Below are 15748 nucleotides of genomic sequence, written 5' to 3'. Positions count from 1 at the left end.
TCTAAAGTCAAGTCAGTAACATGCTCAACTTTTGAAAAATCACAACACTACACTAATTGGTTTCCTGATTTAAAATACCATAAGTAATTAACTGGTTATTCATAATGGTAGTTGCGATATTGCTATTTTGTTATACTCTTGTACCTAGCGCACTTGCAGTTCAGTCATATTGAAATGGAGTAATATTTAATAACTAACAAGCTACTCACCAGGCACTTTTTGGGGAATTGTATTAAGAGACAAAATAGCTTAATAAAGGCACACTTCTATTGTTTTAAGGTATTTCTGTCAATGGACAAAATGTGGGAAAGCTCTGGCGAGCAGAGTCACAGTCACAGTGTTATTGGCAACATCATTCCTCACATCAATATAAACATTAATAACAATGTAATTTTCCACAAAACAGACAGAGAATATTATTCAGTAATATAGTCTGATATTGTTTTGTTTACCTGAATAAAATGTGATAAATACATGCTTGTGAAACAGTATGGAAGGAACCTATGGTAGTTTTTCCCTCCAGAATCCAGATGGTCTGTGACGTCAGGCTCGGTCTATAGCACAACACAGAGTCAAAAGCCGTCACTAATGCTCCACTGAGCAGTTTTTGTAGTGCATTGATCACAGCACACAGGACTGTGGGAAACTCAGATCAGTTCTCTACTCACACTGACCAGCAGCCTCAGGACAGAGGAAACATCTGCTACCTCTAGACTTCACTACCTCTGGCAGTAGTCTGTCAAATCTGTGAATACACAGACACAAGAGCAGCATTGCAACATAAATATACCAGGGGGTGAATGTCAACTTACTTACTACTACACATTATAACGTTTTAAAAGTGGCAATGTTCATAAAGGCTCTGTTTCTAAAATGTAAATAAAAGTAGTCAAATTATTATAGCTAGAACCTTATGTTAAAAATATGTATAAACATATATAAAGGTCTATTCCATTTCCAATAACTTAAATGTAACTGTAGGTTCCCTATTTTGAAACAATATTCACATAGAAAGGCAACCATCAAAAACACATCCGTTTGATGTAGAGGAGCTGCGTCAGCCACTAAGTTGTGCTGATGAGCATGTGCTCTGTCAGTATCATTGATCCCAACATCCAGCCTGGTCTCATAGACTAGACATAACATAGGAAATGTAAATCAGGGACATTGAAATTAGTATGATATGTTTAGTATGATTACATAAGACAGACATTTACTTAGATGGTGGGTGGGTGTATAGCGTGAACATCTAGTAACCCAAAATCTCACCACAGACAACGTAAGCATTTTAGCTAATAAGCACAATTGACAACTTACTACTTTTTAGCTACTTTGCATCCACTTACTACCCTTCTAGTTAACCTTTCCCCTAACCCTTTCCTTAACCCTTTAAGCTAACCTTTCCCCTAACCTTTACCATAACCCTTTTAGCTAACCTTTTCCCTAACCCTTACCTTAACCCTTTTAGCTAACCTTTTCCCTAACCCTTACCTTAACCCTTTTAGCTAACCTTTTCCCTAACCCTTACCTTAACCCTTTTAGCTAACCTTTCCCCTAACCCTTACCTTAACCCTTTTAGCTCACCTTCCCCCTAACCATTACCTTAACCCTTTTAGCTAACCTTTCCCCTAACCCTTACCTTAACCCTTTTAGCTCACCTTTTCCCTAACCGTATCCCTTTAAGCTAACCTTTCCCCTAACCCTTACCATAACCCTTTAAGCTAACCTTTCCCCTAACCCTTACCATAACCCTTTTAGCTAATCTTTCCCCTAACCTTTACCATAACCCTTTTAGCTAACCTTTTCCCTAACCCTTTTAGCTAACCTTTTCCCTAACCCTTACCATAACCCTTTTAGCTAACCTTTCCCCTAACCCTTACCTTAACCCTTTTAGCTCACCTTTTCCCTAACCGTATCCCTTTAAGCTAACCTTTCCCCTAACCCTTACCATAACCCTTTAAGCTAACCTTTCCCCTAACCCTTACCATAACCCTTTTAGCTAACCTTTCCCCTAACCTTTACCATAACCCTTTTAGCTAACCTTTTCCCTAACCCTTTTAGCTAACCTTTTCCCTAACCCTTACCATAACCCTTTTAGCTAACCTTTCCCCTAACCCTTACCATAACCCTTTAAGCTAACCTTTCCCCTAACACTTATCATAACCCTTTTAGCTAACCTTTCCCCTAACCTTTACCATAACCCTTTTAGCTAACCTTTTCCCTAACCCTTTTAGCTAACCTTTTCCCTAACCCTTACCATAACCCTTTTAGCTAACCTTTCCCATAACCGTAACCCTTTAACTTAACTCCTGAATTTATGGACATCCACAAATTAATACATACCATATGAAACGTAACATACTAAATAGTATCATGTATTTACAGTGCCTTGCGAAAGTATTCGGCCCCCTTGAACTTTGCGACCTTTTGCCACATTTCAGGCTTCAAACATAAAGATATAAAACTGTATTTTTTTGTGAAGAATCAACAACAAGTCGGACACAATCATGAAGTGGAACGACATTTATTGGATATTTCAAACTTTTTTAACAAATCAAAAACTGAAAAATTGGGCATGCAAAATTATTCAGCCCCATTAAGTTAATACTTTGTAGTGTCACCTTTTGCTGCGATTACAGCTGTAAGTCGCTTGGGGTATGTCTCTATCAGTTTTGCACATCGAGAGACTGAAATTTTTTCCCATTCCTCCTTGCAAAACAGCTCGAGCTCAGTGAGGTTGGATGGAGAGCATTTGTGAACAGCAGTTTTCAGTTCTTTCCACAGATTCTCGATTGGATTCAGGTCTGGACTTTGACTTGGCCATTCTAACACCTGGATATGTTTCTTTTTGAACCATTCCATTGTAGATTTTGCTTTATGTTTTGGATCATTGTCTTGTTGGAAGACAAATCTCCGTCCCAGTCTCAGGTCTTTTGCAGACTCCATCAGGTTTTCTTCCAGAATGGGCCTGTATTTGGCTCCATCCATCTTCCCATCAATTTTAACCATCTTCCCTGTCCCTGCTGAAGGAAATCAGGCCCAAACCATGATGCTGCCACCACCATGTTTGACAGTGGGGATGGTGTGTTCAGCTGTGTTGCTTTTACGCCAAACATAACGTTTTGCATTGTTGCCAAAAAGTTCAATTTTGGTTTCATCTGACCAGAGCACCTTCTTCCACATGTTTGGTGTGTCTCCCAGGTGGCTTGTGGCAAACTTTAAACAACACTTTTTATGGATATCTTTAAGAAATGGCTTTCTTCTTGCCACTCTTCCATAAAGGCCAGATTTGTGCAATATATGACTGATTGTTGTCCTATGGACAGAGTCTCCCACCTCAGCTGTATATCTCTGCAGTTCATCCAGAGTGATCATGGGCCTCTTGGCTGCATCTCTGATCAGACTTCTCCTTGTATGAGCTGAAAGTTTAGAGGGAAGGCCAGGTCTTGGTAGATTTGCAGTGGTCTGATACTCCTTCCATTTCAATATTATCGCTTGCACAGTGCTCCTTGGGATGTTTAAAGCTTGGGAAATATTTTTGTATCCAAATCCGGCTTTAAACTTCTTCACAACAGTATCTCGGACCTGCCTGGTGTGTTCCTTGTTCTTCATGATGCTCTCTGCGCTTTTAACGGACCTCTGAGACTATCACAGTGCAGGTGCATTTATACAGAGACTTGATTACACACAGGTGGATTGTATTTATCATCATTAGTCATTTAGGTCAACATTGGATCATTCAGAGATCCTCACTGAACTTCTGGAGAGAGTTTGCTGCACTGAAAGTAAAGGGGCTGAATAATTTTGCACGCCCAATTTTTCAGTTTTTGATTTGTTAAAAAAGTTTGAAATATCCAATAAATGCCATTCCACTTCATGATTGTGTCCCACTTGTTGTTGATTCTTCACAAAAAATACAGTTTTATATCTTTATGTTTGAAGCCTGAAATGTGGCAAAAGGTCGCAAAGTTCAAGGGGGCCGAATACTTTCGCAGGGCACTGTACATACAGAATAATGCGAAAGGCTCTGAGACCAGGTTGCAACATCAGGCAGCAGATCTGGGGGTCACCAGTTTCCCAGATTCACACAGCATTCTGTGAGACACGCTCCACCCCCCTCCACCTGCTCCCCTGAGATGTGACCATTGTCCCGCCTCAATAGGAACACTGAGTATGTGGCGGTTCCATATTCCTTCATTGTCTTTCCAAGCTCACCCATTGGCTACAGACTGAGAAATTCCAACAAGCCCAAGACCCACACATTCATATGCAGATTATGGACTATTTGTAAGAGAGATGAAGCCAGTAGGAATCAGATTCACTCTACACAGAGACCAGTACAGCACAGAGATCCAGCCATGGCACCAACAATCACTTCAGCTGTGATCTACTCTAATGAGCACCTGACTCTGATCAACAAGGTAAATTGAGTTACAAATAGTGTCACATTGTTTCAGTATTTGCTTTTAGAATATAGCCATTCATGTCAGCTCTGTCGGATTCAGAATAATATTATTAATGACTCTCCTCTTCTTGCATCTAAGAAAGCCAGTGGTGGAAAAGTTACGCAGAGATCGTTTCAACAACAGCATAGAGCAGATCAAGTCTCTCCTGGGTCCAGAGATCCTCAACCAGCAGCCAGACTCCAAGCTGGAGAAAGCCGACATCTTGGAGATGACAGTTTGCTTCCTGAGACGACAGCAACAGAACCAGCCAGTGAGCTCCTCCTCCTGCTCTGCAGCTGTCAATCCGGGTTACTCCAGGTGTGTCCAATAGATTGTGCACTTCCTGTCCAAGGATGAGGTGAAGACACAGACCCAGAGAAGACTGCTGAGCCACTTCCAGAGCCTGCATCCATCCTCTGATAAGAACAGGAGGGAGAGTGACCTGCCTCAGTTCAGCTCCCAAACCCAGTTCAGAATCAGCAAAGAGAAGAGTCCAGTCAACATCGCCCTCTGGAGGCCCTGGTAGAGTCCTACAGACTAAAGCTCAATGGACCATGTTGGTCTAACATTAATGTGATGGACAGTGATCAGAGATCTTCTTCATATTATGCGTGTGCAGGTTGTTTTAAAAGTTGTGTCTCGATTTAAACTTTTAATTTCAGTTGTACTGAACAAGTTAAAAGTTTTGGCTATGGAAACAATGAAGTCTACAAACACTGCATTTTTGTAAAAACCTTTATGTTTTGTGAAGCATATGTTGATCAGTTGTCTACTCGTGATAAACATCAACTTCAATGGTCATCCATGAGGACCTTTAACCCAAAATGGGTATTTAATCATATTTTTGTGATGGTCTATTACCGATTTGTTTAAAGGTCAACACGTATTCAAGAATAAGCAATTTTGTTACAACTTAATTTTTAAAGATCAGACTTTATGTGTGAAAATGTTGCTCACATTATTATTATGATATTGATGTATATACTTCCTATGATTGAAAACTCTATTTTAAACTTGCATATTTTATAAAGACAGTAACTGTGTATCCTATACTATGTTAGAGTATCATAAGTCTTATGATCATATGACACTTAGATTCATATGTCTTAGATTGATTCTAGTTCTGGTTGAGATGTTTAATCACTTTATTTCTATTGAAATATTTACCTTAAATGAAGGTATTCGATTATGTAATTCAGTGAGTCAGTCTGAATAAACACACAAATCAAATGAAATCCTCTTGTCTGTTACTTCATTCGCCTTATCACTGAAAAAGCTTCCAATAGAGTTACACTACTGATTTATGACATTCCACATATACAGCGAGCTCCAAAAGTATTGGTACAGTGAAATAAACAAATACATGGTACATTGACTATGGGGTTAAAGTACAGACTGTTAGCTTTAATTGGAGGGTATTTTCATCCATATCGGGTGAACCGTTTAGAAATTACTGCACTTTTGTAGATTTTAGGGAACCAAACGTATTTTGTCAAATTCACATGTGTATTAAATTAGTAAAACGTTAAGTATTTGGTTCCATATTCACAGCATGCAATGACTACATTAAGTATTTGGTTCCATATTCACAGCATGCAATGACTACATTAAGTACTTGGTTCCATATTCATAGCAGGCAATGACTACATTAAGTACTTGGTTCCATATTCATAGCAGGCAATGACTACATTAAGTATTTGGTTCCATATTCATAGCATGCAATGACTACATTAAGTACTTGGTTCCATATTCATAGCAGGCAATGACTACATTAAGTACTTGGTTCCATATTCATAGCAGGCAATGACTACATTAAGTACTTGGTTCCATATTCATAGCATGCAATGACTACATTAAGTACTTGGTTCCATATTCATAGCATGCAATGACTACATTAAGTACTTGGTTCTATATTCATAGCAGGCAATGACTACATTAAGTACTTGGTTCCATATTCATAGCAGGCAATGACTACATTAAGTACTTGGTTCCATATTCATAGCAGGCAATGACTACATTAAGTACTTGGTTCCATATTCATAGCAGGCAATGACTACATTAAGTACTTGGTTCCATATTCATAGAAGGCAATGACTACATTAAGTACTTGGTTCCATATTCATAGCAGGCAATGACTACATTAAGTACTTGGTTCCATATTCATAGCAGGCAATGACTACATTAAGTACTTGGTTCCATATTCATAGCAGGCAATGACTACATTAAGTACTTGATTCCATATTCATAGCAGGCAATGACTACATTAAGTACTTGGTTCCATATTCATAGCATGCAATGACTACATTAAGTACTTGGTTCCATATTCATAGCAGGCAATGACTACATTAAGTACTTGGTTCTATATTCATAGCAGGCAATGACTACGTTAAGTACTTGGTTCTATATTCATAGCAGGCAATGACTACATTAAGTACTTGGTTCTATATTCATAGCAGGCAATGACTACATTAAGTACTTGGTTCTATATTCATAGCAGGCAATGACTACATTAAGTACTTGGTTCCATATTCATAGCAGGCAATGACTACATTAAGTACTTGGTTCCATATTCATAGCAGGCAATGACTACATTAAGTACTTGGTTCCATATTCATAGCAGGCAATGACTACATTAAGTACTTGGTTCCATATTCATAGCAGGCAATGACTACATTAAGTACTTGGTTCCATATTCATAGCAGGCAATGACTACATTAAGTACTTGGTTCCATATTCATAGCAGGCAATGACTACATTAAGTACTTGGTTCCATATTCATAGCAGGCAATGACTACATTAAGTATTTGGTTCCATATTCATAGCAGGCAATGACTACATTAAGTACTTGGTTCCATATTCATAGCAGGCAATGACTACATTAAGTACTTGGTTCCATATTCATAGCAGGCAATGACTACATTAAGTACTTGGTTCCATATTCATAGCAGGCAATGACTACATAAGTACTTGGTTCTATATTCATAGCAGGCAATGACTACATTAAGTACTTGGTTCCATATTCATAGCAGGCAATGACTACATTAAGTATTTGGTTCCATATTCATAGCAGGCAATGACTACATTAAGTACTTGGTTCCATATTCATAGCAGGCAATGACTACATTAAGTACTTGGTTCCATATTCATAGCAGGCAATGACTACATTAAGTACTTGGTTCCATATTCATAGCAGGCAATGACTACATTAAGTACTTGGTTCTATATTCATAGCAGGCAATGACTACATTAAGTACTTGGTTCCATATTCATAACAGGCAATGACTACATTAAGTACTTGGTTCCATATTCATAGCAGGCAATGACTACATTAAGTACATGGTTCTATATTCATAGCAGGCAATGACTACATTAAGTACTTGGTTCTATATTCATAGCAGGCAATGACTACATTAAGTACTTGGTTCCATATTCATAGCAGGCAATGACTACATTAAGTATTTGGTTCCATATTCATAGCAGGCAATGACTACATTAAGTACTTGGTTCTATATTCATAGCAGGCAATGACTACATTAAGTACTTGGTTCCATATTCATAGCAGGCAATGACTACATTAAGTACTTGGTTCCATATTCATAGCAGGCAATGACTACATTAAGTACTTGGTTCCATATTCATAGCAGGCAATGACTACATTAAGTACTTGGTTCCATATTCATAGCAGGCAATGACTACATTAAGTACTTGGTTCCATATTCATAGCAGGCAATGACTACATTAAGTATTTGGTTCCATATTCATAGCAGGCAATGACTACATTAAGTACTTGGTTCCATATTCATAGCAGGCAATGACTACATTAAGTACTTGGTTCCATATTCATAGCAGGCAATGACTACATTAAGTACTTGGTTCCATATTCATAGCAGGCAATGACTACATTAAGTACTTGGTTCCATATTCATAGCAGGCAATGACTACATTAAGTACTTGGTTCCATATTCATAGCAGGCAATGACTACATTAAGTACTTGGTTCCATATTCATAGCAGGCAATGACTACATTAAGTACTTGGTTCCATATTCATAGCAGGCAATGACTACATTAAGTACTTGGTTCCATATTCATAGCAGGCAATGACTACATTAAGTACTTGGTTCCATATTCATAGCAGGCAATGACTACATTAAGTACTTGGTTCCATATTCATAGCAGGCAATGACTACATTAAGTACTTGGTTCCATATTCATAGCAGGCAATGACTACATTAAGTACTTGGTTCCATATTCATAGCAGGCAATGACTACATTAAGCTTGTGACTTTAATGATTTGTTGGACGCATTTGCTGTTTGTTTGGGTTGTGTTTAAGATTATTTGTGCCCAATAGAAATTAATCTTAATGTATTGTGTAATTTTGGTGTAACTTTTATTGTAAATAAGAATATAATATGTTTCTAAACACTTCTACATTAATGTGGATGCTACCATGATTACAGATAATTCTGAATCAATTATTAATGATGATGAGTGAGAAAGTTACCTTATCCCCCCCCAAAAAATACTAACCTCCCCTGTTATTGTAATGGTGAGAGGTTAGCATGTCTCGGGGGTATGATACTGTATGATACTTTCTGCGGCTGTGACTTTCTCACTCATCATTATTCACAATTCATTCAGGACTATCTGTAATGATGGTAGCATCCACATTAATGTAGAAGTGTTTAGAAACAGTCCATTTTTTATTTACAATAAAAGTGACTTCAAAATGACACTACATTAATACACTATAAAAGTGAATTTGTCAAAATACTTTTGGTCCCTTAAAATGGGGACCAAAAGTTGGTCGCTTATGAATAAAAACTAAACGATTCACCCGATATGGATGAGAATACCCTCAAATTAAAGCTGACAGTCTGCGCTTTACCCTCATAGTCATTGTATCATTTGAAATCCAAAGTGTTGGAGTTCAGAGCCAAAACAACAACAAATGTGTCACTGTCCCAATACTTCTGGAGGTCACTGTAGCTATATGGGGCTGAATAAAGAAAAACCTACCATGAGCCAAGACTGCACAGAATGAGCTTGAATGAAGGACACACTAAATGTATATATATATAGATATATATCATTCACCTCTTGGTGCTAAGTTCAAAATCTACAGAGTAAAATAAAATACATTTCTACTCATATATTATTACTTTACATTAATTGGTTTGATGAGTCAGACATGACTAACTGACAAGGCTGTTAGGCTGTTAATTTAACATATGTCACTAAAGTATAATGAAGTGTGTGTTACAGGCTTTAGTTTTTCCATTTATATTTTGGAAGTTAGCGCGTTAGCAGGTGGGGTTCACCGATTGGTGTCAATTTGTGTTACAGGCTGTATGTAACAAAATGTGTTATCCAGGCTGTATCACATCCGGCCGTGATTGGGAGTCCCATAGGGCGGTTCACAATTGGCCCAGCGATGTCTGGGTTTGGCTGGGGTAGGCCATCATTGTAAATAAGAATTTGTTCTTAACTGACTTGATTAGTTAAATAAAGGTTAAATATACAGTACATATATATACCAGCACACGTGTAATTAAAACATATATACATATATATATTATATATATTTTAATTACACGTGTGCTGGTTTGTCATCTCGTTAGTGGGAAGGTGGGAATGTGCTGTCCCAGGTGCAATTTAAGAGGCTGGTCCAGTGCTGCAGTTGTTGGGGGGGGGGGGGGGGGGGGGACGACACACCTTTAGCTGGCTCTCTCTATTTGATTTTTAGACAAACAATCCTTTAGCTGATCTTCCCTGTTTTTGTTTTGCGCCACTTTGTTTTTACTTCCTGTCTTTAAGTTTGGTGTGGGTTCTTTTGTTTACCTCTTCTTGGGAAAATTTAGTAGCCGCTCATGGTGGGTGTCTTTTTAGGTACCAGTTGTTGTTGCTAGTCAACTTTCAGTTGACACCCCCATGAGTGTATTTCAGCCCTTCCTAAAACCCCACCTGCTTCGTTTTGGTTATTATCGGTGACTCTTTGTTTGTTTCCCTTTCTGTTTGAGAGACAACTTTTGGTTGTCTTGCTGGGGAACGTAACAGTGTGTAAGAGATAATTGATCCCATGAGTCCCAGAGGTATGGTTGTGTTGTTTTTACTGAAACACCTGTTTTATGGAAATATTTTTTTTTGCATATCATTGATTTATTTTTTGTTTGTTCATGATATCAGTTATTCCAGGTGTTAGGCCAAAACAGGCACTGTCGTCTTAGAGCTATAAAAGTTTAGCTCTGCAGGGCTGCATAATGTGATGTTCAATAAGACACTTCTATTGTCCCTCCATTTAAAGCAGTGAATGGAGAGAGTGTGGGAAGCCGAGGAGAACTCACTCACAGAGCCCCTTTGGGGCAATAGACTGGGACCTCTAACCTAGACCGTCAGAAGTTAGATGGGGTCTGAATCTCTGGGAAAATTAATGGATCTATTGCTAATGATCCCAAAAATGATCTGTATTTTGTGTCTTGCAGGAAGAAATCTGATAAAAAATGTACATTACCACTAAAAAGGTTCAAGACATATTTCGATCATTTGCTTTTTTTAAGCATATTCGAGCAATACTTACATCTTCTTCAAGATGAATGTAATATATTCCGTTTTTATGCCGTTTGTATGTGAGGTGTGGTGGAAAGTGAAACATGCCACACAAACACGCTTTCAATTTCAATTGAATCTCTGTAACAAAAAAAATATATATTTCAGTAATGAGCTTTACCCCCAAGGGCTTGATGGGAACTGCTTGTGAAAGATGAATTAACATTTAAGAAGGGACACTTTTGTTGTTTAGTGGAAGCTCTGTCAATGGGCAGAGTCAAGCTTTAGCGTCATCATCAGCACCTGACTGTCTGGGGAACACCCAGAACCACTGGGGAATAGCAACACTTACAGAAGGGAATTAAACAATATCTGAATACGTCACTAAAATTAAAATGAAATAATGTAGAAATGAACACTAATACAGTACAGTATATGCTTTGCAGCACACTTTTAGGACAAAATCAAGTGTTCTAGTCTTTTCCTCCAGAATCCAGATGGTAATGTCATATAGCTGGTCTGTGATGTCATCTGTCAGTACAACACAGAGCCAATAGCTGTCACTGAGGGTCCACTGAGCAGCTTTTGTAGTGCATTGATCACAGCACACAGGACTCAGTGTGGGAAGCTCAGATCAGCTATCTACTCACACTGACCCGTAGCCTCAAGACAGAGGACACATCTGCTACCTCTGGACTCCAGAGTGGCGGTTATTTCCCTCCACTCTCAGTATAGAGAAGTGGTGAAAGTGTGCAGACAAAACTTGTTTTCTCTAATGAGTGAATGAATTGTCTTATAATTTCTATTAAGTAGTTTGACAGACATTTCACGTCATATTGCTTATTCTGAGTGCAATGATTTGATTAACAGCCCTACCTTGAAATGAACCTGTAGCAGACCACAACACATTCATAACAGTGCAATCAGAGAGGTCAAACCCATCTGCACGTGTTTAGTGTGGTGGCAGGTAGCCTAGTGGTTAGAGCGGTGGACTAGTAACCGAAAGGTTGCAAGATCGAATCCCTGAGCCGACAGGGTAAAAATCTGTCGTTCTGCCCCTGAACAAGGCCCCACTGTTCCTAGGCTGTCATTGAAAATAAGAATTTCTTCATAACTGACTTGCCTAGTTAAAAAAACATGACTGCACTGTATAAAAAAAGCATGATATTCAACAATCAAAAGGTCTTCTGTATCACCAAATGTCTTCTGTATGACCAATGTAGAGGATCAGTCACATGTAAGTTGTGATGATGAGCGTGTGCTCTCTCATTATCATTGATTCCAACATCAGGCAGCAGATCTGGGGGTCACCAGATTCACACAACACTCTGAGTCTCTCTCCATCCCCACCCACCATTCCACCTGTTCCATGAGACCTGACCATTGTCCCCCAGCAATTAGAACACTGAGCATATGGCAGCTCCACATTCCTCATTGTCCTCCCAAGCTCACCCATTGGCTACAGACTGTGAGAAACTCCAACAAGCTCAAGACCCACACATTCATATGCAGATTATTGACTATATATAGGAGAGATGAAGCCATTAGACATCAGATTCACTCTACACAGAGACCAGTACAGCACAGAGATCCAGCCATGGCACCAAGAATCACTTCAGCTATGATCTACTCTAATGAGCACCTGACTCTGACCAACAAGGTAAATTTAGTTACAAATAGCGTTGCATTGTTTCAGTTTTTGCTTCTAGATATCATCCATTCATGTCAGCTCTGTTGTATCCAGAATAATATTATTAATGACTCTCCTCTTCTTGCAGATAAGAAAGCCAGTGGTTGAGAAGTTACACAGAGATCGTTTCAACAACAGCATTGAGCAGCTCAAGTCTCTCTTGGAGAGAGCCTCAACCAGCAGCCAGATTTCAAAAAGGAGAAAGCCAACATCTTAGAGATGACAGTTTGGTTCGTGAGAAGACAGCAACAGTACCAGCCAGTGAGCTCCTCCTCAGCACCATTCAATCAGGGTTACTCAGGTGTGTCCAAGAGATTGTGCACTTCCTGACCAAGGATGAGGTGAAGGCACAGACCCAGAAAAGACTGCTGAGCCACTTCCAGAGCCTGCATCCATCCTCTGATAAGAACAGGAGGGAGAGTGACCTGCCTCAGTTCAGCTCCACAGCCCAGTATAGCACCAGCAAAGAGAAGAGTCCAGACCACACTGCTCTCTGGAGGCCCTGGTAGAGTCCTACAGACTGGAACTCCACTCTCAAACAAACTCAATGGACCATGTTGGTCTAACATTAATGTGATGGACAGTGATCAGAGATCTTCTTCATATTCTGCTTGTGCAGGTTGTTTTAAAAGTTGTGTTTCAATTGAAACTTTTCATTTCAGTTGTACTGAACAAGTAAAACAAAGCTTTTTTGTCTACGAACATCGCATTTTTGTGATGTTAATAACTTTGATGTTTTGTGAAGCATGTGTTGATTATGTGTTTATTCATGATTGACATCAACTTCAATGGTCCTCCATGAGGACTTTTAACCCAAAATGGATATTTTATCTTCAATCATTTTTGATTGTCTATAGAGGCCCACAGCGGAGGTGTCATAATACCCACCATTTATTTTTCCCATAGACGATTTTAGAAACACAAAAGATAAGGGCTGCGTTTTGTGTAGGCTTACCCTGGCATAACGTTTTGACAACCATTTGTCTCTCGGACAAGGCGACTTTTATCTGTATTTGCTCTCAGATTCAAAAATGACAATCAGCATCAAAGTAGACATCATGCAAAACTACAAATCCCTGCAAGCTCCTGCACGTCATCTCTAGCGGACACATTTGCTAACAGTTATTGTGTCAATTTAAAACTTGCACAAAAGAGAAATGTAGCATAAAGAAATGTAGCCAATGTAGCCAATGTATTCATTAGTACATTTAGCTAACATTAGATAGGTAACCCAGAAATTCTTACCTTTGCCTCGATTCGTCAGTCTGGTCCAGATCATCATGGCATTTGTAGTTATTTATGATAGCCACATTAGCAGCTGATTAGCATTTAATTTGGGGGGAAAATGCAGGAAAATATATTGATGAAAATCACCTTGTCCTAGATATATATTCATGGTTATCAAAATGTCACACCAGGGTAAGACTACATGTTTAAGTGTTTCTAAAATCCCTTACGGGAAAAATGAATGTTGTAAAAACAATTGGAACCATTTCGCTGCTTGACCCCCTAGGTTTTTATGGGTGTTATGACTCAGACTGTTGCACTCCATTATCGATCTTTGTAAAGGTCAACTCGTATTGAAGAATAAGCAATTTTGTTACAACTTTGTTGTAATGATATGGTCATATTAACATTATATTGAGCATCTCCTGTGAGGTTTGTATCAGTTAAACATTTGTTATTGATCAACTTGAGCTACAGAATCACTGATTCTCCAAGATGATTATTTACCCAAACTGGGAATTGTACCTGTTATCATCACTCTGTGATTAGAAATCAATGAAAAGTTTAAAGATCAGACCTTGTGTGGGAAAATGTTGCCCACATTATTTTAATAATGTGGATATTGTAAAGGGGAGAAAATGTTCTCTCATTATTTTTTTTTATAGACAATATGTTGTCTTTTATAAAGACAGTAAATGTCCTATACTCTGTTAGAGTATCATATGTCTTGGAGATTGATCCAAGTTCTGGTTGTGATGTGTAATCACCTAAACTATTCACCTTATATTTAGGTGTTCAAGTCTATGATGCGACTCCTTGAGGCAATATCAATAAATCCCAAAAATAATGAAGTTAAATCATTTTTTATTGTCCTTGATCTTTCCTTCTCTCTACTGTCATCAACATATTTAATATAGTCTACAACACTGATCTACTCTATAAGGTCACACTTACTTTTGCAAAGATTTGTAATGACGTTTTGGAAGATTAAAATATTGTATCTCAATCAAGTAATCTACAGTGGTCCCAGTTTTGAGCAGGAACAGAAATAGTGATGGCTGTATGTGTCTAACATGCTGACCACACGCGCATGATGATTTTGTCCCCCCACACCAGACACGATCAGGACACGCAGGTGAAATATCAAAACAAACTCTGAACCAACCTTATTCATTTGGGGACCGGTCAAAAAGCATGAAACATATGGAAAGTTAGCTAGCTAGCTTGCTGTTCCTAGCTAATTTGTCTGGGATATAAACATTGGGTTGTTGTTTTAGCCGAAATGAACAAGGTCCTCTACTCCAACAATTAATCCACAGATAAAAGGGTAAACCGAGTTTGTTTCTAGTAATCTCTCCTCCTCCAGGCTTCTTTTTTTGGACTTTATATGGCAGTTGGCAACCAACTTTAAGGTGCATTACCACTATCAACTCAAATCAAAGTATTTGTCACATGCGCCGAATTCAACAAGTGCAGACCTTACTGTGAAATGCTTACTTACAATCCCTTAACCAACAGTGCAGTTCAAGAAGAGTTAAGAATATATTTATCAAATAAACAAAGTAAAAAATATATTAACATAACAATAACAAGACTATATACAGGGGGTACTGGTACCAGTGTGCAGGGGCTACAGGTTAGAGGTAACTTGTACATGTAGGTAGGGGTGAAGTGATAATAAACAGTGAATAGCAGCAGAGTACAGTCCGGTGGCCATTTGATTAATTGTTCAGCAGTCTTATGGCTTAGGGGTAGAAGCTGTTAAGGAGCCTTTTGGTCCTAGACTTTTCTCTCCGGTACCGCTTGCCGTGCGGTAGCAGAGAAAAAAGTCTATGACTTG

At 38.6% G+C, this 15748-nt stretch overlaps 1 protein-coding gene and 1 pseudogene across 3 annotated transcripts; both read left to right on the top strand.

The window, feature by feature from the left end:
* Positions 1–4094: 4094 nt before the first annotated feature.
* Positions 4095–14756, top strand: LOC110494612 (transcription factor HES-5-like). Of its 3 annotated transcripts, XR_005037082.1 has the most exons (3): positions 4288–4421; positions 4545–5076; positions 13301–14756. XR_005037082.1 is itself a non-coding variant. In XM_021569836.2 (2 exons), the coding sequence occupies exons 1-2, from the start codon at positions 4359–4361 to the stop codon at positions 4774–4776; spliced, it is 291 nt and encodes a 96-aa protein (XP_021425511.1). In that variant the 5' UTR covers positions 4185–4358; the 3' UTR covers positions 4777–5697. The 3 variants fall into 3 exon arrangements, 1 of the variants encoding a protein (XP_021425511.1); XR_002469295.2 differs by lacking the exon at positions 13301–14756 and having other exon boundaries at positions 4095–4421; positions 4545–5957; XM_021569836.2 differs by lacking the exon at positions 13301–14756 and having other exon boundaries at positions 4185–4421; positions 4549–5697.
* On the top strand, positions 12566–14756 carry LOC110494611 (annotated as a pseudogene).
* Positions 14757–15748: the final 992 nt, after the last annotated feature.

This window comes from Oncorhynchus mykiss, chromosome 17 (assembly GCF_013265735.2).
Source record: "Oncorhynchus mykiss isolate Arlee chromosome 17, USDA_OmykA_1.1, whole genome shotgun sequence".
NCBI classification, from domain to species: Eukaryota; Metazoa; Chordata; class Actinopteri; order Salmoniformes; family Salmonidae; genus Oncorhynchus; species Oncorhynchus mykiss.
The sequence above is the reverse complement of the archived record's forward strand: the minus strand, read 5'-3'. Positions and strand labels throughout refer to the sequence as shown.

Coding starts and splice junctions, on each gene's coding strand:
- LOC110494612 (XM_021569836.2), top strand. CDS start 4,359: ATGGCACCAACAATCACTTCAGCTGTGATCTACTCTAATGAGCACCTG. Junction 4,422..4,548: donor ACCTGACTCTGATCAACAAG/GTAAATTGAGTT, acceptor CATCTAAGAAAG/CCAGTGGTGGAAAAGTTACG.